The sequence below is a fragment of the Culicoides brevitarsis genome, chromosome 1 (assembly GCF_036172545.1).
Source record: "Culicoides brevitarsis isolate CSIRO-B50_1 chromosome 1, AGI_CSIRO_Cbre_v1, whole genome shotgun sequence".
Classification (NCBI taxonomy): domain Eukaryota; kingdom Metazoa; phylum Arthropoda; class Insecta; order Diptera; family Ceratopogonidae; genus Culicoides; species Culicoides brevitarsis.
The window spans coordinates 36,743,211-36,765,514 of record NC_087085.1 but is presented as its reverse complement, the minus strand read 5'-3'; the positions used below and the strand labels follow the sequence as shown (position 1 = coordinate 36,765,514).

Sequence of the window (22,304 nt, the reverse complement as noted above, 5' to 3'; positions counted from 1 at the left end):
AATTTATTTGACTTAATTATGACTTAAGTCAAAGTAAAAGTTTTACTTTTACTTTTGAGCTTAAGTAATTAAGCTGAATTGACTTTTACTTTTGTAAGTCAAATGTCTTTTGACTAAAGCATAAGTTTAAGTCTTAAGTCAAATAGATTTGACTTTTGACTGAATAAGTTTTGCAGCCCTGTTAAGAAGCTCTTAAAAAGTTTTAAAAATTTGACGGCGTAATTTAATTGCGAAACGTTACAAAATTTTGGTAAAAACGTCAAACAAAAATCTCATCCCCGAATCCAAAATTATTGCATCATAAATCTACTTTTAGTGGGACACAATAAATATCATGTGAGAATTTATTTTTATTCAAACGATAAACAGCGTGGTTCACGTGTTTTACGCAAGTTTTTTTTATTTCGCACACAAAAAAGCAAAATTCTATTAACAGATATTTCCCCCTACTAAACAAAAAAGACTCGCATCAAAAATACACAAAAATAAATTTCATCGCAAAATCCAAAATGTTTCAAAAACGCAAATCATCCATTCGTTCAATGACACTTGCAGGCGCTTTCGCTTGATAACCGACGTCAAATCGAGTCAAAATAAAACATAAATTTTGATGTTTAATCACGCGCGTAAAAAAAATTAATCTTCAGTCGTCACCTAATTGCATGTTAGAACATTGACAGAGGCTACGCGATAAGGTTAATCAGTAGTAAACTTTAGAAGTCATGAATGGGGAGCGTGAGAGTTATTTTCTTGCTACGCTATTTAAATAAAAAAAAGCTAAATAAAATAATCTGCTGACGAAAATCGTCGTTGAGCCTATTTTTATAATCTGTCGTCGTGATTAATAAATGATCGCGTAATTTTTTTCCTTCTACGATTTTTTTTTTTAATTTTATTATCATTGAAATATTTTTATTTATATTTTTTAATGGACTTACAATTATTTTTATTTAATGACATGAAAAAAAATGTAATAATTAAAAAATTATCAGCAAGCGACCTTCTTTTGGTGCTGCATACTTTTTAGTCAGATTCACTCTCACTTTCCGATTGGAAGTCGCCAACGTTGATTTTGAAAGTGTATTCTTGATCGCATCCGAGATACGCATCGCTCATGTAGTATAAAGTGTATTCGTGAACACCTGGGCTTGGAGCGACAAAGTCGAGTTTGACTTTTGCTTTTTGTTGGAGTGTGAGACGTTTGATGGAAAGTAGGGAATTTGCCTTTGGATCTCCGATGACGACCCACCATCCTTCTTCGCGTTTCTGAAATTTCATAAAAAATGAATAAATTAATAATTTATTTTAAAAAATTAATAAAATATGATAAAAAATTAAAATAAAAAAAATCATTCGAAAAATTCATGCGAATTAAATTAAAAAATTTAAATAAAAATTTTAGCATAACTAAAATAAAATAAAAAAAAAAAAATAAAAAATAATTTTTTAAAAAAATAAAAAAAATTAAAATTTTAAAAATATTGAAATTAAAAAAACAAAATAAATAATAATTTAAAAAAAAAAATTAAATAAAATTTTTGAAAAAAAAAAAAAAATAAAAAATAAAAAAAATAATTTGAAAAAAAATTTTAAAAAATATTAAAATTAAAAAAATAATAATTAAAATTTAAATAATAAAATTAAAAATAAAAAAAAATTTAATAAAATTAAAAAAAATATTATTTGAAATTAAAATAAAATAAATAAAAATTACCTGAGGGAACAATGGCGCAACAACAGGTCCAACGACTTCATCTTCGCGCTCCAACTGCACGACAACATTCACCGTAGATCCCGAATTAATTCTATCCTTATCGACAACTTCAAAGTTCATCTCGATATTCGGATATCTATTACAAAAACGAGCCACATCCGCCATTTGTGCGTCTGTGAGTTGCAATAATCTCGTACGATCAGCATCCTCCAACTCCATAATATCAAATACCGTTTCGACATTTTTATCTTGACACCTTTTAATGATATCGCTCGTGAAATGCGGCAATTGTTTAAGCACCGAATCCTTTGTCCACATCGCTTGTGTGACCATTTGTGCGAGTTCCATAGCAGCAACTGCCGGCGAAAGCCACCCGTTGGAGCTAAGAACATCCACGCAAGCCTGAATCAATCGAATGGATTTGCCGAGAATGATTTCCGTGTCGCCTTGTAACTCGGCGCCAAGCTGAATGCGCGACAAATGAGCTTGAAGCAATAAATTTGTCTTGATATGGGGATCGTTGTACCTAAAAAAAATTTAGAATTTTAATAAAAATCGAAAAATAATTTTAAAAACCTACTTTGGAGCACTTCCTTCAGGTCCAGTCAATTTATTGGGCAAACGTGCAGCTAAAGCTTGAAGTAAAGAGTCCTCGCGATGTCTGACGACGACATCTTCGTATTCCGCAGCTGATGAAATAATTTCCAACAAACCACGAATCTTGGTTTTGTGGTTCAAGGACAAGCTGAAAAGCTCGATAGTTGTGTAGTTGATGTAATAATAAGCAGCAATCATGCCCAAATTGAGCGGAAGGGTATCCATGTCGTCTTCAATGCTGATACATTTCGATTGTTCCAAGTCGTTGAGGGTGTTTTCGACCAATTCTGACAAGTGATCCGATAAATGTCTAAAAAATAAAGTAAAAAAATATTATTTTTTTTTTAAACAGAAAAATAATTTTATAAAATAGACAAATTTTAATCAATTTAAAAATATTTAGATTTTTTTTAATATAAAAAAAATTTAAAAAAAATAGTTTTCTGTGAATTTTAAAAATACCAAATTTTTTTTTTGCAATTTTGATTTGTAAAAAAAGAAACTAAAAAATAAAAATAATTTTAAAAATTTGAAAAAAAATAAATTCATCTTAAAAATTTATTTTGAATTTAATTAGAATTTTATTTTATATTAAAAAAATAAATTTTTAATTAAATTTTTTTAAAATAATTTTAAATTTTTTTAAAATATTTTTTATGATGAGTTCAAAAAAATTAAAAAAAAAAAATTTTTTTATTAAAAACTTAAATATTTTTTTAAAATTAAAAAATTAAAAATTTTTCAAAAATTTATTTTTTTATAAACTTTAAAAAAAATTATCTTCAAATATATTTCTGTTTAAATTTTTTTTAAAAAAAAATGGCAAATTTTTCTTAAGAATTAATTTTTAATTTTTTTTTAAATTTTTTTCAGAAACTTACTCAAAATTTATTACTTTCAACTTTTAAAATATTAAAAAAATTCTCACCTGTGAGTAACTCCTTGCAAATTATAATAATTTGGATTCTGCGTTAATCTTCTGTATAAAAATGTCCATGTCAAATAATCCACTGCATCCTGTTTATTCTCAATTGTTTTTGTGACAATTTCCGCATTAAAGTGATCATGCATCCGATGATCCAAATGACTTTCTACCGGCAAGCTCTCCGTCAAAAATTTCTTGTAAAAATCTTTTTTCGATGTCTGACACATCAAAACACATTTCGCATCATCATCTTCCGTGGGGCGATTCGCTCTTCCGATCATTTGCATCACATCTGTCACCGGATAATCTTCGTACGAATGATTTTTTCCGTTATAGAACTGCGTGTCCATAATTATTACGAGATATGACGTCACATCAAGTCCCCAGCACAAATCTCGTGTCACAACGGCGACTTGAATCGCTCCCGAATCAAAAAGTTGTTCGACCAAACGATGATCCGATTGGGAGAGACCTTCGTGGATGTACGCGACGCCTTGCGAAAGTGTCTCTTTGAGCGTTTTGTCTTCCATGCGGTCCAAAAATGGTTTAATATCTTCCTCATCGGCGTGGAAAAATCGATTTGGTTGTTGTTCCGCCGTGCAATATGTCAAAATATCGACCGCTGTGATGCGAGCCAACTTTCGTGACGAAACAAAAACGATGACGGGCTTATGGGGCGAATATTTCGTGATGGCATTGTAGACAGGTTTCGACATTGCAGCGACACGAGACGCATTGTGGGTCATATTGAAGCCTTGGATGTGAAGTTCTAACGGAACTGGTCTGACACTCGGATGGAAATTGAAGGTAGCATTTGCGTTGCATCCAAGCCATTGAGCGACATCGCGGTAATCCATGAGGGAACTTGACAATGCGATGATGCGGATTTGTTTCTCGATTTGAGAGGAAATGTATCGCATGCGAGAACAAACAACTTCAAGTACGGGACCTAAAAAAAATAAATTAAATTATTTAAATTTTTATATTAATTAAATATTTAATAATTTTAATAAAAATAAAATCGAAAATTGAGAAAAAAATAAGAATTCTTTAAAAAAATTGTCAAAATATTTATGAAAAATTAAAAATATAAAAAATAATATTAAATAAAATTTTAAATATTTTTTAAAAATTTAGAAAACAAAATTATAAAAAATTTATTCAGAATATTTTTGTAAAAAAAAATTTTAATTTAAAATAATTTAAATTATTTTAAATATTTTTTGAATTTAAAATAATATTAATTACCTAAATTAATTTTATTTTTAAATTAAATTTAAAATAAAATTACATAATATAATTTTATAAAATTTTAAAAACTATATTAAATAACATTTTTTTTGCAAACTAATAGAATATTATTAAATTAAATTTAATAAAATTAATTTTATTTTTATTAAATTAAAATTATATTAAAATTAATTTTCCAATTAAAAAATAAAAATAAATTAAAAAATAAATATTAATTAAAAAAAAAAAAAAAATTAAATCCAATTAAAATTTTAGAAAAAATGTAAAAAAAAACCAAAAATAAATAAATTAAATTATACTTCAAATATAATTTGAATTTAAAAAAAAATTTTTTGAAATGTTTTTTGTTTAAATTAAAAAATATCAATCGAAAAAAAATTTCATAAATAAAAAAATTATTACCTTCTTCCCCGCCAATTAATTGCAATTCATCCGCTATAAAAAGCTGAATATTCTGCACATTCTTCCTCTGTTTCCAGCGACGCGAGAGAATGTCCCATTTATCGGCTGTCGTGACAATAATTTGTCCTTTTGCGATCAATTTCAGGTCAGTTCCTGTCTCTCCCGTGAGTTTTACGAGCTTTATGCCGAGCGCCTGATTAAATTTCGTATGCCAATCAGTAAAAACTAAGTCAGCTTGTGCATCTTTCGATACCAGATACACACAACGCCCCTCCGGATTTTGACCAAAAAGTCTCAACATCGCAAATTCCGCAATCGTAGTCTTTCCTGAACCAGTTGGCGCTCCAATGAAGACATTATCATCCGAATTGTAAACCGCATTGAAGACTTGCGTCTGAATCGGGTTGAATTGTGGGAAACTTTCGTTATACAAAGCCTCGAATTCGGGATTTCTCAATGCTGAGATCGGCAAAGGTTGCAAATCGAGCAATTCTGTGGGCGGCATTGTCTTTTCCGGTAAGATCAAGTGACGGAAGGAGACTGGCAGCTGTGTTTCCGAGCCAATCCAGCGATCGGAAATGATTCGCAAGAAATATTGCGGCGGCAAGGGCTCAAAAACGGGCACGAAGAACTTCACCAAATGCTCGTCTGTCGCGTATTTCTGTTTTAAGAGGAAAAATTCGTGATGCAGAATGACTTCCGAGTCGACATCTTCGACAAAAATCCAAAAAGCCTCCGATTGTCCGTGAATTTTCTCGTCCCATTGAAAATCTGGCGTAATTGTGAGCTCAACACGAAGCGTTGCTCTCGTAATTGGCTGAATATGCGTCGATAACTCGAGTTTTGGGAATTGATGCACGAATTTATGGACAGTTTTGCCCAATTTTGGCGCGCGAATGAGTTCTCCGATCTCATTGGGCTCCAAATCGTACATTCGCTCCCACGGAAAGCCTTTTTTCTCGATTTTTTTCACTATTTCCTCGGGCATTTTGCGGAATTGGCGCAGCGGAGACATGGATTGCCACATGCGACGATCGATCATCTTGCAGAGCGTCAAACATTTGTCGGCGAGTTGTGCCCATCCGCGGTGCAAGACAATTTCGAAGATGGCGCGGAGTAATCGAGCTGCGGATTGCGTTACGTAGACCATGTCAGCCATTAAAGCGAAGCCATCGAGTTTTAGTTGGGAGATGTAGGCTTGAAGTAAGACGTTTACTTTGGCGCTGGGCTCTTCCATGCTTTCTTTAATGGGAATTGGGACACGTTCCATGAGTTTTTGTAACTCGAGTTTCTCCTCTTCGCGTACCGTGATGTTTCGGAATTCGCCCGAAAGCGAGAAAACGCGGAATAACTCAATTTCGCTCAAAGTTGGTTTTAAAAGTTGATTGTAAGTTGACATTGTTTGATGTGTACAGTAGAAATGAGATGCAATTCGACCTAAAAAAAGGTAAATTTAAAATATTTTATTATTTTTACAAAATTTTATCTAAATAAATTAAATTTAATTATTTAAAATATTTCGTTTATTAAAAATTTTATTTTTTTTATTATAAAAGCATTTTTCATTTTTATTATCCTTGAATTTCATTGAAATTTAAAATTTTTTTTTTTTAAATATTTATAAGAAAATTTTTAAATTAATTTAAAAATTTAAATTTTATTTTTTTTTATTTTTTGCAAACATAAATATTATTTAGATATTATTTTAATTTTAAATAAAAAAAAATTAATTTACTTTTTTTAAATTTTAAAGAAATAAATTTAAAGTTTTAAATTCAAAACAATTTAAAAAAGTTTGACAAAATAATAAAAAAAATTATTTAATTTCTTGAAATTACAAAAAAAAATATTTTTTTTTTTATAAATATTTTTTAATCATTTTTAAAATTAAAAAAAAATAAAATATTTTATTTAAATAATTAAAATTTATTGTTTTAAAAATATATTAATTCAATTTTAACTATTATTATTTTAAAATCGATTAAAAAATTAAATAATTTTTTTTAAATATTTTTTTAAAAATAAAAAAAAATATTTTTCTCACCTAATTCAGTCATTTGGAATTGTCCCATGCGACGATCATATTTAATCAAGCCACTTCTATCCAAATGAAGAGCCGCAGTATGGATCAAATCCGCTCTATGTTGTTCCAAAAATGGATCTTCCTTCTTCTGATCGAACGAAATTCCGTACAAAGTTGGTGCCCGTAACATCCTCACGTACAAATAAGTATACCCCAACCACGTTACAGCATCTTTTACATTCTGAACCGTGCCGAGAACGATTTCCGCGTTCAACATATCCGGCAATTTTGCGATCAACTGCGACTCAATGGGCAGTTGTTGGTTCAAAAGTGACAAATAATATTGGAGTTCACTGTGATTCGTGATTAAAATACCTTCGCCTTTTGTGTCATATTGAGGTCGACCTGCTCGACCCAACATCTGAAGAACATCCAAGGCGCTTAATTCGACCCAACGACCTTTTTCGGGATTATAAACTTGCGTTCCCTTGATGATTACCGTGTGCGCGGGCAAATTGACACCCCAAGCGAGCGTTGCAGTCGAGACAAGAACTTGAATGTGACGATCGGCGAACAAATCTTCGACGAGAGTACGATCAACGCGCGTCATTCCAGCATGATGGATGGCGAAACCGTATGGGAGGATGTCTTTGAGCTCTTGGTTTTTCACTTGTTCGGCTTCGGAACGTAAAACTTCCATACTGGCGGAGCCTTCGCGAAGAAAACTGCCGAGAGTGTCCTTTTCTAAGCAGATGTCACGAATGGCGCGAGCAGTTTTGCCGGTTTCTTTGCGGGAATGAACGAAAACGAGGACCTGGAAGGAGTTTTTTTTTTTCAATTTCAATTTTTTTTATAGTTTTGAGTTATAAAATGATTAAAAATGATAAATTAGAGCCCTCTGACAAATTTTTATCCATTTGGAGCAAGATTTGACAAAATTGGCTTTGACACAGTTTTTGACACAGTTTTTTTTGCCTTGATTTAGTTTTCAAATCAAAACTATGTCAAAGAAAAAATTTTTTTTCAGTTTCAATTTTTTAGCAGTTTTGAGTTATAAAATGATTAAAAATGATAAATTAGAGCCCTCTGACAAATTTCTATCCATTTGGAGCAAGATTTGACAAAATTGGCTTTGACACAGTTTTTGACACAGTTTTTTTTGCCTTGATTTAGTTTTCAAATCAAAACTATGTCAAAGAAAAAATTTTTTTTCAGTTTCAATTTTTTAGCAGTTTTGAGTTATAAAATGATTAAAAATGATAAATTAGAGCCCTCTGACGAATTTTAATCCATTTGGAGCAAGATTTGACAAAATTGGCTTTGACACAGTTTTTGACACAGTTTTTTTGCCTTGATTTAGTTTTCAAAACAAAACTATGTCAAAGAAAAAATTTTTTTTCAGTTTCAATTTTTTGGCAGTTTTGAGTTATAAAATGATTAAAAATGATAAATTAGAGCCCTCTGACAAATTTTTATCCATTTGGAGCAAGATTTGACAAAATTGGCTTTGACACAGTTTTTGACACAGTTTTTTTGCCTTGATTTAGTTTTCAAATCAAAACTATGTCAAAGAAAAAATTTTTTTTCAGTTTCAATTTTTTGGCAGTTTTGAGTTATAAAATGATTAAAAATGATAAATTAGAGCCCTCTGACAAATTTTTATCCATTTGGAGCAAGATTTGACAAAATTGGCTTTGACACAGTTTTTGACACAGTTTTTTTTGCTTGATTTAGTTTTCAAAACAAAACTATGTCAAAGAAAAAAAATTTTTTCAAAGAAAAAATTTTTTTTCAGTTTCAATTTTTTGGCAGTTTTGAGTTATAAATTAGAGCCCTCTGAAAAATGATTTAATTTTAGTTTTGAGTTATAAAATGATTTAATTACCTGATTCCGTCCCGCATGCTCCATAATCTTCTCATAGACAATTTCATTCATAACTTGGAACCTCTTCAACGCCTTCTTCTCTGTCACACCAATGTACTGCTGCTCCAATGCCACAGGACGAAAACTATTGTCAAAATAGAACAATCCACTCGGTTGCACACGCATAAAAGTCGCAACATCCTGATAATTCGGCAACGTAGCTGACAATCCGATCATCCGCACATCTTCTTGTGTCGTCTCAATATTTCGAATTGTTCGTGCCACAAGAGCTTCAAGCACCGGACCACGTTCATCGTGCAACAAATGAATTTCGTCAATAATTACCAAACGCACCAGTTGCGTAAAAGACCTTTCGCCTCCTTTTCTCGTGATAATATCCCATTTTTCGGGTGTACAAACGATCACTTGAGTAGCGGCGATTTGTTCTCGACTCAGTTGATGATCTCCCGTCAATTCGGAAACAGTTAAATTGTACGGCGCGAGACGTTTTCCGAAATTTCCGACCATTTCTTGTACCAAAGAACGCATCGGAGCGACATAAATGATTTTAAACTCGTCCGCGTTGATGGTTCCGTCGTCGTTGATGTGTTTGCCAATTTCGCGCATCATCGTTAACAAAGCGACATTTGTCTTGCCGGCACCTGTTGGAGCGCAAAGTAAGAGATTTTCGTCGGATTCGAGTGCTGCCTTGTAAATTCGACTCTGAATCCGATTTAAAGTCTTGAAACCAGCAAAAACGGGTTGCACGTACTTTGGAATTTTCTCGACGCTAACAAGTTCTTCCTCTTCGTCGAAGGGTTTCGGTTTCAACGCTGGAACATGAACTTCCTCATATCCTTTTCGCTGTTTCCTGAATGACCCGTCGGGGAGTTGGCAACGTTTGTTCGCCATAAAATGCGATCCTTGCGTAAATGCCAGTTCATCAAGCTCCAAAATCTTCCGATTGTTCAATTTGCTGTCATCGACATCCATTTCCTCTTCATTTTGCTGCATTTTTCGCTTCTTACGATCGTGTTTCTCTTCTTCGAAGTCGTCGTCGCCTTTGCCCGTGTCGAGTGTCTTCAAAATTTTCGATAATGTTGGATCGTCTTTCATTTTATTGCGGATTTTTTGACGTTCACTTTCGCTCTGAGACGATGCCAACATCGTGCAATAAAGAATCATTTGGCGATTTTTCTTTAGTTGTTTGATGAAATCGAAGCAATCGTAGCCGAGTAACATGACGAGTTGATTTTCGCATTCGCGATCGTCGCTGGCGTCTTTGAGGACTTTTAAAACTTCGCCCGCTTTGGCTTGGGAGATCATGGCGTCAGAATAATATTTGCTCAAGCAACGTTGAAGCCAATAAGCGTCGATGTCGAGGGGATGCAAGGCTTTTTCTTTTTTGCGTTGTTCTTCGGTGTCGACGAGCTGCAAAAGAAAATATAAGAATAATAATTAATTTTTATAGGAAAAAAAATTAAATATTTTAAAATTTTTAATAACCAAAAATTTAAATTAATTAATAAATAAGGCCGCTCCAAATTTATTTCGAACTTTTTGTCCCAAAAACTTTTTTTCAATATGGGGAAAAAAAAAATCACAAAAAAATTTGAAAAAAATTTTGAAAACGTCAGATTCTTGAAAAAATATTTTTAGAGAAGGAAATTCTATACAATATATCATTTTCAATGCAAAAAGCTAAAAAAATTTAAAATTTTTTTGAAAATTTCTTGTAAAATCATGAAAATATGCCCAAAAACGGTAATTTTTGATGAAATTTTTAATTTTTTTTTATTTTGCCCCATTGGATTCTCGACTTTTGAAATGGGGCATGGGACAAAAAGTTTAAAAAAAATTTGGAGTGGCCTAAATTAATAAAAAAAAATATTTAGGCCGCTCCAATTTTTTTCTATGTTTTCGTCCCATGCCCTATTTCAAAAGTCGAAAACTCAATGGACAAATAAAAAAAAGTTCAAAATTTAATGAAAATGATTTTTATTTTTATTTATATTTTACAACATTAAAAAAATTGTAAAACTGTAAGTTGTTTTCTCAACTTCTTCTTCTTCTTCAAATGTTCTTCTCAAAAACAACAGAATTGATCCAATCAAAGTGTTTTGAAACATCTACAGCTTTCGTGAAAGTGCAATCATCACTTTTGACTACCAAGCCTTCAACAAGTGTTTGAAACGGTAACAGAGGAAAACCTTTCTTGACAATTGGAGATGCATTTGGAACGTTACATGAACCAGGAACTTTATAAAAATTATTTTTGTAACAAAGTTGATTAGATTCTGCAACTACACAAGATTCATTTTCAGTATCTCGATATCGAGAAGTTGATCGATTGTTGTAAGTTTCTTGTTGAAGAATTTTTAGATCATCTGAAAAAGGAGGTGAGGTCTCGCTAAGGCAAGATGGGAAATCGACATATAACCAGTTGATGCGATTCCGGAGTTTAATGAGAGCGACATCATTTTCTAATTTGCCTTTTGCATACTTTGGATGGTTGATGATTTTGTCGATCATTATCTGGCTTTGATTTACTCCAAGTTGAATTCGATCTGGTTTCACTGTAAGCTCTTGAAGGCTTGAGGCTGTAGTTATCAAATATTGGTCAGAGATTATCGTGGCTGTAGCAATTTTGTCATTAGATGAACTTAGAATAGGTTTATGTGGATAAAAGTCTTCTTCGAATATGTTTTCGAATTGTCTATACTCCATATATTGCTCAGAGCATTTTAGCGGATCAGTTTCAATTTCAGGAAAATGATTTTTGATCCAATCTATGTAAGAAGAGACTCTTGTATAAATTCCAGGTTTATAAGATCCACAGTCCCTTCCAAAACTTGTAACTCCAACTATAAATGGTATTTTCGAGTTGTAATTAAACAACTTCATCTCCAACGGACCTCCTGAATCACCTTTACACGTATCCATGCTGTTACCTGTTTTATCATTTGCACAAAGATGAATCTTCTCATCCAATCCTGCTTTTAACAACCGATGATCATTATAGTGAGTTTGACATTCATCTCTATCAAGTTCTGTAACAATTACTTTAATCAGTAACGGCGAGAAAGGTCCATAGAGCTCCGTTTGACCATATCCACAAGCTTCAAGTTCAACATCTCGTGGAAGTTCAAACTTTTCCCACAAACAAGCTGGTGTCACAAATTTAGTGATGTTCACTTTCCGATCAAGTTTGATGAGGGCAATATCGTTATAATGCTTTGTGTATTTCGGATGTCGAATGATCGATTGCACTTTGAACTGTTGAGCTTCACTGTTCTGATAATCTGATTCAAGGTTCAAATCTCCAAGACGAACGACATCCGGTTCTTGCATTTTATATAACGTACAATGGACAGCTGTTAGAATCACATCTTCAGCAATTAGGGATCCGCCGCATGCCCATTTGATCAAATTAGTTTCAGGATTTGTCCAACCGATTGCAGCTGCATGGGGAAATTCATGTTTTTTTGCCCAAACACCACCAAAGCCAGGAAGGGAAGAAGTTGGAAAATCTGGAAAGTTGGTAAGACACTCGTCTAATGAACTCCAAACTTTTTTTTCAGTTTCAGGTTCTTTACAGCTTTTTAAAATGTGATCTAAGTAGCAGTTATAATATATATTCCATGGTACTCCCCAATTATCGTTTCGAAAATCTCCAACAATTTTTTTTAAACATTCGATATCATCTTCTAAATCATCGTCAACGAACTTTTGACAATTATTCTTACAAATTCCCCCATCTCCTTCTTCTGAACACCAATATTCCGAGTTTATTTGAAAGATTCCATAGCTTGGATAGGAACTGAATATGCTATGCTCGTTTTGTGGCGGATGATAAACAACTCGATCTGTCTCAAAGGCAGATCTTGAAGCGATACATGAAATTTTTGCTGCAGTTTCCTCGTTGAACTTGAATTTTTCAGTGAGTTCTTCGATTAATTCACATCTGTTAAAAGTTTTCGCTTTGATTAAGACGAAAGTTGTCAAAAGAAGAAATAAGAACTTCATCTTTTAAAACTTCTGGATAGACTGAACTTTTGCATGAGGACCAAGAGTTTATATAGGAAAGAAAGAAGCAAAAACAAACAGATAAAACAGGTTTTATAGGTACATTAACAAAAATATTAGCAATTTACAAAAATTAGCTAAAATCCAAGATCATTGCACTATTAGGTATTCCTTACGGAAGAAAAATGTCTGAGATTGATCCGTCAACGGATCAGAATGTAAGGTTTTGTTCTAATTTGATAAAGCTCAGTTAGACAATGTGACCTTTCAGGTTTTTATCGAATATTTTTTTTTAATTTAGAGTATTTTCCTTTGAAAAGTTAAGGGCATTATTTTCAAGACTCAAGGGTCTTAAAATGGTCACACATCGTCTACTTGAGAGCTCAATTTAATTCGTTATAAAATTAATTTGATTCCGTTTTAAAGTTAATTTTGCCTAATTTTAACGAATCAATCTTGCTCGTTTTTTATCCGTAGGGAAAAAAAAATTGGTGTAAATTTTTTCAAAACGCAAAGAATTTTGGTAATTATTATACTTAATTTATGGTTTTTTAAAACTTTTTTAATGCTCTTATTTGCAAGGTTAAAGTAAGGTCTTAACTAACATTGTTGCAACATTGTAGTCAATAAAATTTTTTGAAAAGTTTTTAAATTTTTTTGTCTAATTTTCTTGGCATTCAACTTAAATTAATTTTTGAAATATAAAAGTTTTTCCAAAATCTGCATTTAAAAAAATTAATAATTATTATGAAAAAAATCGTTTTATAATTTTTTGCTAAAATTTAATCCTTTGTAGAATAAATTGGTCACATAAGTTCAATTTTAAAATTTCAAGATGCTCAAATTTTAATTTTTGAAAAAATTATTTATTTTCAACCAAAATAGCTTATTTTTAATGCATAAAACTGCATACTTTTTGCATATTTTTGAATTTTAAATTAATATTTTAGGTGCCTAAAACGCTTTTATAAACGCATATTTTTTTCAAGCTTAGGCGAATAAATTTAATATTTTCATTTTTTGTCCCATGAGGATTTTCTCGAGGGGGGGAATAAAAAAATAAATATTTTTGAATTTTTTGTTTGTAATTTTTTAACGTTTTTAGACGTTAAACGTTGATTCTTAACATTTATTTAATTTTAGTTTATATTATTTTAAAATTTGAACTTAAAAGTAAAGAAAAATCAACAAAATCTACCAAAATAAAAATTTTTGAAAAAAAATAATTTTGGTCATGTGACTTTGTCACCTAACATTTCAATAGAAAATGTCGTAATTATGCAAATTTCTTTAGTTTTTTGTATAATTTTACCATAAACAGTAAATTTTCATGATTTTTTAATATAAAAATTCCAAAATATGTCAAAAATATTTGTATTTTATATTTAATTTTTATTTTTCCCCCTGAATTTTTTCGACAAAATCCGAGGGGAGGGAGACAAAAAATGGATATATTAAATTTATTCGCCTAACAAATAATTGAAAAACGTTAATAAAATTAAAATTTCTTACATTTTCCGCATGCAACGCTCCATCATCTCGCGCTTCTTCTCCCTCATCCTGACCTTCCTCATCACGAATTTCTCCATAAACATCTTCGTCGCTCTCCGCCTCACTTTCCTCGAACTGCACATTAATTCCATACTGCTCATCGACTTGCTTGTTATCCGCTATCGCACTCACAGCTGCTGCAATATCCGCTCCAAAATCTGTGATTTTCTTTCCCAAATTCACTAACAAGGAAAATCTCTCGTCCGCCATTTGTCCGCCGAGCAACTCGTCAATTTCGCGTTTCTTTTCGCGATCTTTGAGTTTTTCGTTCTTCAGCACGGTCAAAATTTCATCCGCAGCTCCGCACAAAATATCCCTCGGTTGATCGCCGAGCGCTTCTTGAATGAAACTCAAGAGAACTTCGTACGTTTGACGCGTTTCGTGCGTTTTTGGTCTGTAAACGATGCCAACCATCTCGTCGATGCCTTCAGACAACAAAGTTGCTCCTTTCATGCTGTTGAAGTCATATTGCGCCTCGTCACGTTTTTGACGCTTCTTTTTTCGCTCCTCCGCCTTTTCCGGCTTGCTGCGTTGCGCTTTGTCGCCCATTTTCGTGCCGGAAAGTTTGCCCACGAGAGACATGACTTCGCCCGTGGCTTCATCTTTGCGAGGTCTTTCGATTAAACGGACGTCTGCTTGCAAGACGAGATTGGAATTCTGAAAAAAATCGGGAAAATTTTAGAAATTAATCGATAAACGTCGCGAAACGTAGAGGGTTAAAATTTACTCACCGCCTTGTATTCGTACTGCAGTTGACGTGCAGCTTGATCAGCCATGATGTGTCGATGGAAAGTCGCTTCTTTGACACGATTCGAACTTAATTTCTACGATTATTTGTCACTTTTTGTTAATATTTTTGTATTTTTTTCGGCGACTCACATTTAAGCTTGTTTATCTTGAGAGCCAAGCTTGGATGGAATTTTGATTTTGCATCAAAGTTGTAAGCTTCCCTTTCGTGGTTTTGACACTTTTCATGTCCAATTTTCGAGATTTAAATTTTTTGCATGAACTAGTAAAATTTTCTTAATTTTTTAAAGAAATTATAAAAACTCGTTTAAGAAAATTTATTAATTTTTTCTTCAAGATTGAAAATTGAGAGAATATTTTTGTAATGACTTAAAATTAGAACTAATTTTTTTACAAATTTATTTTTTATTTTTACAAATTAATCTTCGTACCTAATTTCTCATATTTTTTTCGTTTATTGAGAAAAAATTTGTTTTATTTTGAAAAATTTCGAATTTTTTTAAAAACATTGTCAATTTTCTATAAATATTCTATTAAAATTTTTAAAAATATAAAAATTATTATAATATTTTTGAATTTCAGATATGAATTTTGACGAAAAAGAATTTGGTAAGTAATTTTTCTTGAATTTTTCGCTAAAATATAATAAAATATAGATTTTCTTTAGAAATTCTTTTAGAATTCAAAAAAAAAATAAAATAAAATAAAAAATAAGACATATAATTTGTTATGTCAAAATTAATTAAAAATGTAAGAAAAATTTAAAATTGTTCAAGAGAATTTTTCGATTGGATTTTCGATAAACGAAAGTTTAATTTTTATTTTTATTTTAAAAAAAAATTCAAATTTTTTTAAAATTAAAAAAATAAAATTTTTTTCAATGAATTTTAAGAAATTTTTTTTAAAAAACGTTTTTAAAAATTAAATAAAAAATTTAATTAAAATTTGGTAAATACAATGAAATTAACATTTTTTAAACCTGTCAAAAATACATAAAAATATTTTTTCAAGAAATTTTTGGTTTTCATCGTTTTATATTTTTTTTAAAATTAAATTAAATTATGAATTTTCTTATTGAAATTTAAAATTAATAACCTACCTATATTTATTAAAATAAAATTAAAAAATATTTGATAAAAAAAATTAGGTATCCGCGAAAGGGATTCTCGGAGTTTCCAACCCCTAAATTATCGAAACTCCGAGTTCAGATAAAGTACTGTCTTCCGCCAAACCTTCATTTAGAAAAAAATCTTCCGGAGTAACAATTTTCTGTGAATTTTCAATCTCAACCGGCTTTCTTGATTGACTCTTCAGGGCCTGAAACTTGCTTAAAAAGTCGAAAATTACAATTTTTTTAAAGAAAATAATTTTATTTTAACATTTTCTGTAATGAAGCCATGTGAAAATGAAAAAAATATTTTCAGAACTTACATCATGTTTAAATTTTATTTAAATGATACTTAATTTTTACTTGTATAAGGTAATGATGATTCCTAAAGTAAATTAATGAGTAAAGAATTCGTCGTTATTTGCCTCAAAATTTATTTTTCACTGGCTCGTAAAATTTTTGACGTTGATTCTTTCCCGAAAAAAAATTTTTTAAATAATAATAAAATAATTTTTTATTAAAAAAAAAGATTTTGAGAATGTCTTAAGAAGTAATTAGTATCATCTTTTATTATAAAAAAGTGTGTATCATTAGAAACAAATATAAGAGAAAAAATTTTGCGTTAAGGTAAGAGTTTGTCCTTATTTTCCAATATGCTTAAACTATTTTTTTTTGTTTTTTTTTTCGCGGAAGAGCTCATGAAGGCTCTTTCTTGATGGTATTTCTATGAATTTGCTGTGTGATTTTTTTTTGTTTGTTGTAATGATAAATTAAACTGAAGGAAATGATTTCAATTTTAAACTGTTGTTGCTTTAGTTATGGATGATCATACATGGTCAGCAGGTAAAGGGCGGCGACGACGACGGGGAGTTTAGTTTCCGCCAGTTTGTTGTTGGTACACTTCTATTGTGTCGCCTTCCTCCATTTCCAGAGTGGTTGGTGTGTCGTTCTCGTTGATCGGTTGTCCATCAAATCGGAATCGGACCACTTGCATTGACAATCCCTGTTGAAAAAAAATTCGAAAAATTAATAATTTTTTCGCAAAATTGTGAAATTTGCGGTACTTACAGCACGGTCACAGTATGCATTCATCAATTTCCGCAAAGGTGTGTGTTTCTTGATCTTGAATTGGACCACGGCATTATCCTGTCCCAAGACCTTCAAGTTGATGTGTTCAGATTCTCCGCCCTAGATGCAGAAAAAAAAGTGCAAAAATTGAATTAATATTTCTGGGACATGTGCAGCATGACGCATTTTATCGCCTTCTATCGATACACATACACGTAGCGTCGTGCCCGGGTGTGCCTCATGTGAAAAAACCCGGCCCTGTTTTTCAACCAGAATTTTCCGCGTACTTTAAGCCCCGAAAGAGCTCAAATTTTTGCGAAAATTTCCGGTAATTTCGTAGATCGGGTCCAAATCTCGCCGAAAAGGCAAAAAATTTGGCGGGAAATGCAAAACTTTTCGCCAAAATTGCCTTAGACCAGATACGGATAACCCGCGAGGCTCAAACTGACGCCATAATTTTGGTGTTTCGCGAGTTTTCGAGGATATTTACCTTCTTTTCATCGGCCATCGTGTCTGTTTTTGTTGCGTCGTTAAAAGTTACAATAAATTAGTGGTACAAACTTTTTTTCCAAAGTGGCTGGAGTAGTATTTTTCGGGATTAATTCACCGCTTTATAATTCACAAGCGAAGCGAGCGAAGGAAAATGGTTGATGTGACGAGACGAATGCAAGTGATAAGGGCACCGTTGTGAACGCCTCCGAGTTGATTGTTGTCTCAGTTTTGTACGCCTCACGCGAATGGACCTACTGTGAATTTTGTGTGATTTTTGATTTTGCATTGGGATTTTCACCCAAATCACACATTTGCCCAATGAGAATTTGTTTTTGATGAATTTTTGGCGGTTAAATTCGCTTTTTAATGATTTTTGATTGATTTCTTGGAAATGAACAATTATTTTAATGAAATTTGTTTAATTATTACCAATTTTCATGATTTTTATAAAAAATTAAATTTCTTTATTTTAATATTTTAAAAATTAATTTCTTTAAAAAAAATTTTTTAAAGCAAATATATTATGTGACACATAAAAAAAATAATTAAAATTTTTAAAAATACAAATAATTAATTAATATTTTTAAAATAATTTTAAAAAATTATTTTATTATTCTTATTTAAAAAAAAATAATGTATTAAAAAAATATTTTTATTGAAAAATTATTTATTCAATTTTTAGCAAAAATAATTTTAATTAAAAATTTAATTTAAAACTAAAAACATAATAAATTATAATACAATTTTAATTAGGTTAAAAATTTTTTTAAAATGAAATTTAATTCAAAATAAAATTAAAAATATTTCAACTTGATAAAAATTAACTTAAATTGTTAAAATTTTTAATTTTTAAAGAATAATTTTAAGCTTTATTTCAAATTGAATAAAAAAAAAAAAAAAATTTCAAAAATAAAAAAAATAAATTCATCTTTTTATTTTATTTTTCTTCTTAACCTTCTTATTTACTTGTTTATAAGTTCAAAGCTCTTAAATTGGCAAATTTTCCATTTCTCACACTTTTCAAATAAATAAAAAATTCCAAAACTTTGCTTAGCAACATCTTCGTTAAAGGGATTTTTCGTTGCCAAGCCATTGACCTGTCTTGATAATTGAAATTCTAATCTTATTTTGTCCATCGGCGAGTCTGTGGATCACTCACAAGCCCACACTCACACGGATGCAAAGAATGTCATTCACCAAAAAAATCATCCCTTCCTAATCTCACCTGGGAATTGGACGATTGATAAATTTTTGTAACATTTGTTCATTCACAAGTTGATATAATTTATTCGGAGTGTGTGAAGAAAAAAAAAATTATTTGACTTAAGTGCAGAAAATTTTTAGTTTTTAAATTTAATTAATTTTAATTTAATTTTTAAATTAATTTCTTGGAAAATTTTATTTCTTTTGTTTTTCTTATTTTTATTTTAAATCAAATAATTAAAAAAAATAATAAAAAAAACAAAGTAAATTAATTTATTTAATTTAATTATATTATTTTAAATATTTTTTCTTCTAAATATTTTTTTTATTTAATGATTTATTTATTTATTATATTTTATTTAATTTATCAAAAATATTTTTTTTTAAATAATTTTAAAATATTTTTCTGATTTCTTGAGATAATCTGAGATATTTGATAAAAATAAAAAAAATAAATTAAAAATAATAATTAAATAATTAATTACTAAAATAACAAATTTAGTAAAAAAATAAAATTACTTTAAAAACCCAAAGAAAATTAAGTCCGAAAAATTCAATTTAACTAAATTTCCTCCATTCAAAAATTAACTGTAAATTACAAGTAAATTAGAACAATTTTCTGTGTCTCCGTACAAAAAGTATACTTTTTCTCTAATTATACTCTTAGTAACCCTCCGTCACTAAATTCCCATGCAAATAGCCAAAATTAGACGAAAAACAATAAAAAAGAGGGAAAAACAAGCGGCATGCCACCGAGACGTCTTCCCGTAGTAACAAATTACAGACGTTTTCTCGTAAACGCAAAAACTAGCAGATGCGCAGTCAATTGAGAGACATTTTTCTCCTTCGCACTTTCCGTTCATACTTTGTTTTATCATTCATTTACTCTTGCCGAAGCGCTCAGTCATCTGGAGACCATTCACTCGTAAGGACGCAAAAAATAAAGGCGACAAGGGATAAGAAATCCTCCGTTATATTTGTACAACACGCGACTTTGTGTTGTCCATTAGCTATATTTTTATTGGTATTTATTGTTATGAAATTGACATAATTATTGCTTTATTCGGTGCTTGGTCGAAGAGTAATTAAAATAAGCGAACATTCAGTCATTCACCGTCATCGCTGGCAGTTCTTCTTCTTCTTCTCTTCGTCTCTTTCGCAGCTCCTTGTGCGACAGAAAAAAAAAGTCAATATTTAACTGAAATAATTTAATTGTGGAAACGTGAGAAAATGAACAACAAAAAATAATAAAAATAATTAAAGTGAAATAAAATAAAATTAAATAAAATAAAAATAAATTAAATTAAATAAAATTCACAAAAAAATCGCAAAAAAAGATACAAGTGTCATTAATTCTTTATTAGGAGAATAAATCGGATCATTTATTTTTTGTCACATGTTGTAAGTTTTTTTTTTATTTTTGAGGTACATTTACGACGACGCGTAAATAATATGATTTTTATGTCTTTTTACTGCTAAATTATTTATTTGGGCTTAGGTACCTTTTTTTGTCATTTAAAAAAAAAAATCGGGAACTCTCAAGGGAAAAACTGTTGAACATGCTTTCATTCAACGCATGTGACATTCCCACAAAAAAAAATTTTTTTTTCTAAAAATAAATAAAATTTAAAAAGGAAGAAGGTGAGACAAAGATTAATTCATGAACTCTCACTCGCTGTCGTCAAATCGATGTCACACGCCCGGAAATTCAAGAATTTTTAAACACAAATTAATCAAATGTACCGTAAGTTAATGACGTGATCACCTGTGCGTCGCTCCGAAAAGGTTCAACCGAATAATGGTAAAATGATATCAATTAAACGGATTTTACATGCGATAAATGACAAAACGTATGAAGGAAGGTACCTAAGATGAACCTTTATTTTTTGAATGCCGAAATTCGTGAGATTTATGTTGTTTAAGATCAAATTATGAAACTTGAGACTCGACGTTAAATAATATTTAATAATAATTTTTTTTTTGTTGTTGTAGGAAAAAAGGACAAAATATACGTAATGAAGAAGAGTGAAGAAGAACATTTATATTAAAATCTAAATTAAATAAAAAAAAAATAAACAGTGTTTGATGTTGAATTATTTCGTGTGGAAACGGAAATGAATTTATTCCAGTGGAAAAGAAAAAAGTGAAACCAAAGAAATTTATGTAGGAAAAAAAAGGAGGATATTGTTGTTTAATGAAATAATAAAAAAAAGTAACTAAATAATAATTCATATCAAATTCAAATTAAATTAATGTAAGTATTAATTTTTGTTAAAAATTTATTAAAATTATTATTTATTTCAAGTTATTTAAACTCATAAATTTTTTAAAATTTATTAAATAATTATTTTAATCATAATTAAAGTTTATTTAATTAATTATTTTATTTCAATATTAATTTTAATAAATCAATTTTATATGACTTTTTATTTTTTTGAGCATTTTGGAAAAGTTTTATAAAAAAAAATATAATTTAATTTAATTTAAATAATTTTTTATTTTTATTAAAATTTAACTTAAAAATGTTTTAATGGTTAAAGAAATTAAAATTTTTTAAACATTTTCATAAATTTAAAAAAAAAATAAAAAAAAGAATATTATATATAAAAAAAATAAATATTAAAAAATAAAAAATAAATATTATTTAAAATAATAAATTTAATTTAAATTAATAAAAATTAATAACTTAAATTGAATAAATTATTTAATTTAATTTAAATTGAATTTTAATTATTAAAAAAATCGCTCAAATTTTATAAATTTTCCAAGAATTTCCCAATTCTTTTAAAAAATTGATTTTCATAGTTTACTTAATTTTTACGGATAATTTAAAGCAAATATGTAAAATATTCAATGTATGTTAAATTTTTTCGAAAAATCATAAAAATTCGATAAATTTATTTGAAATATAATAAAATATTTTTTTTCGATTTAAATTTATTTTTTTTTATAAAAAAATATTTTTAAAAAATTATCCAAGTTAAAAAAAAATATAAAATTTAGTAAATTAATATTGAATTTTTAATGCTTCATTTTATTAATTTACTATATTATGGACAAAGAGAAAAAAAAATGACGAATATAAAAATTTTATAGAATATAAAAATAACTTACGGCAAAAAGGTAAATTTCCTATGAAACGTGACAAAGCAATGAACTGAGCCATTTTTGTGGTTTCCATCAAATTTCTTCAAGAAAATCAATATTTTTAAATAAAAAATTAATTTTGCAGCAAAATAGATTCACGTTTTACCCCATCTGACATAAAAAAACGAATTTAATTAAAAATGTTGTAAATTTACTTTAAATGGAGACGCCTGGTATTTTACAAAA

The 22,304-nt window shown here is 29.5% G+C and overlaps 2 protein-coding genes across 2 annotated transcripts; both read right to left on the bottom strand.

Moving 5' to 3' along the window:
- Nucleotides 1-875: 875 nt before the first annotated feature.
- LOC134827676 (U5 small nuclear ribonucleoprotein 200 kDa helicase) lies at nt 876-15,244 on the bottom strand. The gene is made up of 9 exons (XM_063840437.1): nt 15,085-15,244; nt 14,315-15,010; nt 8,798-10,207; nt 6,934-7,726; nt 4,890-6,326; nt 3,240-4,185; nt 2,295-2,621; nt 1,715-2,240; nt 876-1,266 (listed from the first exon to the last, which is right to left on the bottom strand). The coding sequence occupies exons 1-9, from the start codon at nt 15,127-15,129 to the stop codon at nt 1,024-1,026; spliced, it is 6,423 nt and encodes a 2,140-aa protein (XP_063696507.1). The 5' UTR covers nt 15,130-15,244; the 3' UTR covers nt 876-1,023.
- A 1,505-nt stretch (nt 15,245-16,749) lies between these two features.
- LOC134829034 (small ubiquitin-related modifier 3) lies at nt 16,750-17,926 on the bottom strand. Its single transcript, XM_063842029.1, has 3 exons — nt 17,767-17,926; nt 17,277-17,396; nt 16,750-17,211 (listed from the first exon to the last, which is right to left on the bottom strand). Exons 1-3 carry the CDS (start codon nt 17,782-17,784, stop codon nt 17,080-17,082), a joined length of 270 nt encoding a protein of 89 aa, XP_063698099.1. The 5' UTR covers nt 17,785-17,926; the 3' UTR covers nt 16,750-17,079.
- Nucleotides 17,927-22,304: the final 4,378 nt, after the last annotated feature.

Bases quoted from the DNA above. Each gene is read 5' to 3' on its own strand.
- LOC134827676 (XM_063840437.1), bottom strand. From the start codon at position 15,129: ATGGCTGATCAAGCTGCACGTCAACTGCAGTACGAATACAAGGCG. The intron at 15,011-15,084 runs GTGAGTAAATTT...GATTTTTTTCAG, and splicing joins TGCAGTACGAATACAAGGCG to AATTCCAATCTCGTCTTGCA. The intron at 4,186-4,889 runs GTAATAATTTTT...TATTTTTTTTAG, and splicing joins ATTAATTGGCGGGGAAGAAG to GTCCCGTACTTGAAGTTGTT.
- LOC134829034 (XM_063842029.1), bottom strand. The intron at 17,212-17,276 runs GTAAGTACCGCA...TTTTTTCAACAG, and splicing joins ATGCATACTGTGACCGTGCT to GGATTGTCAATGCAAGTGGT.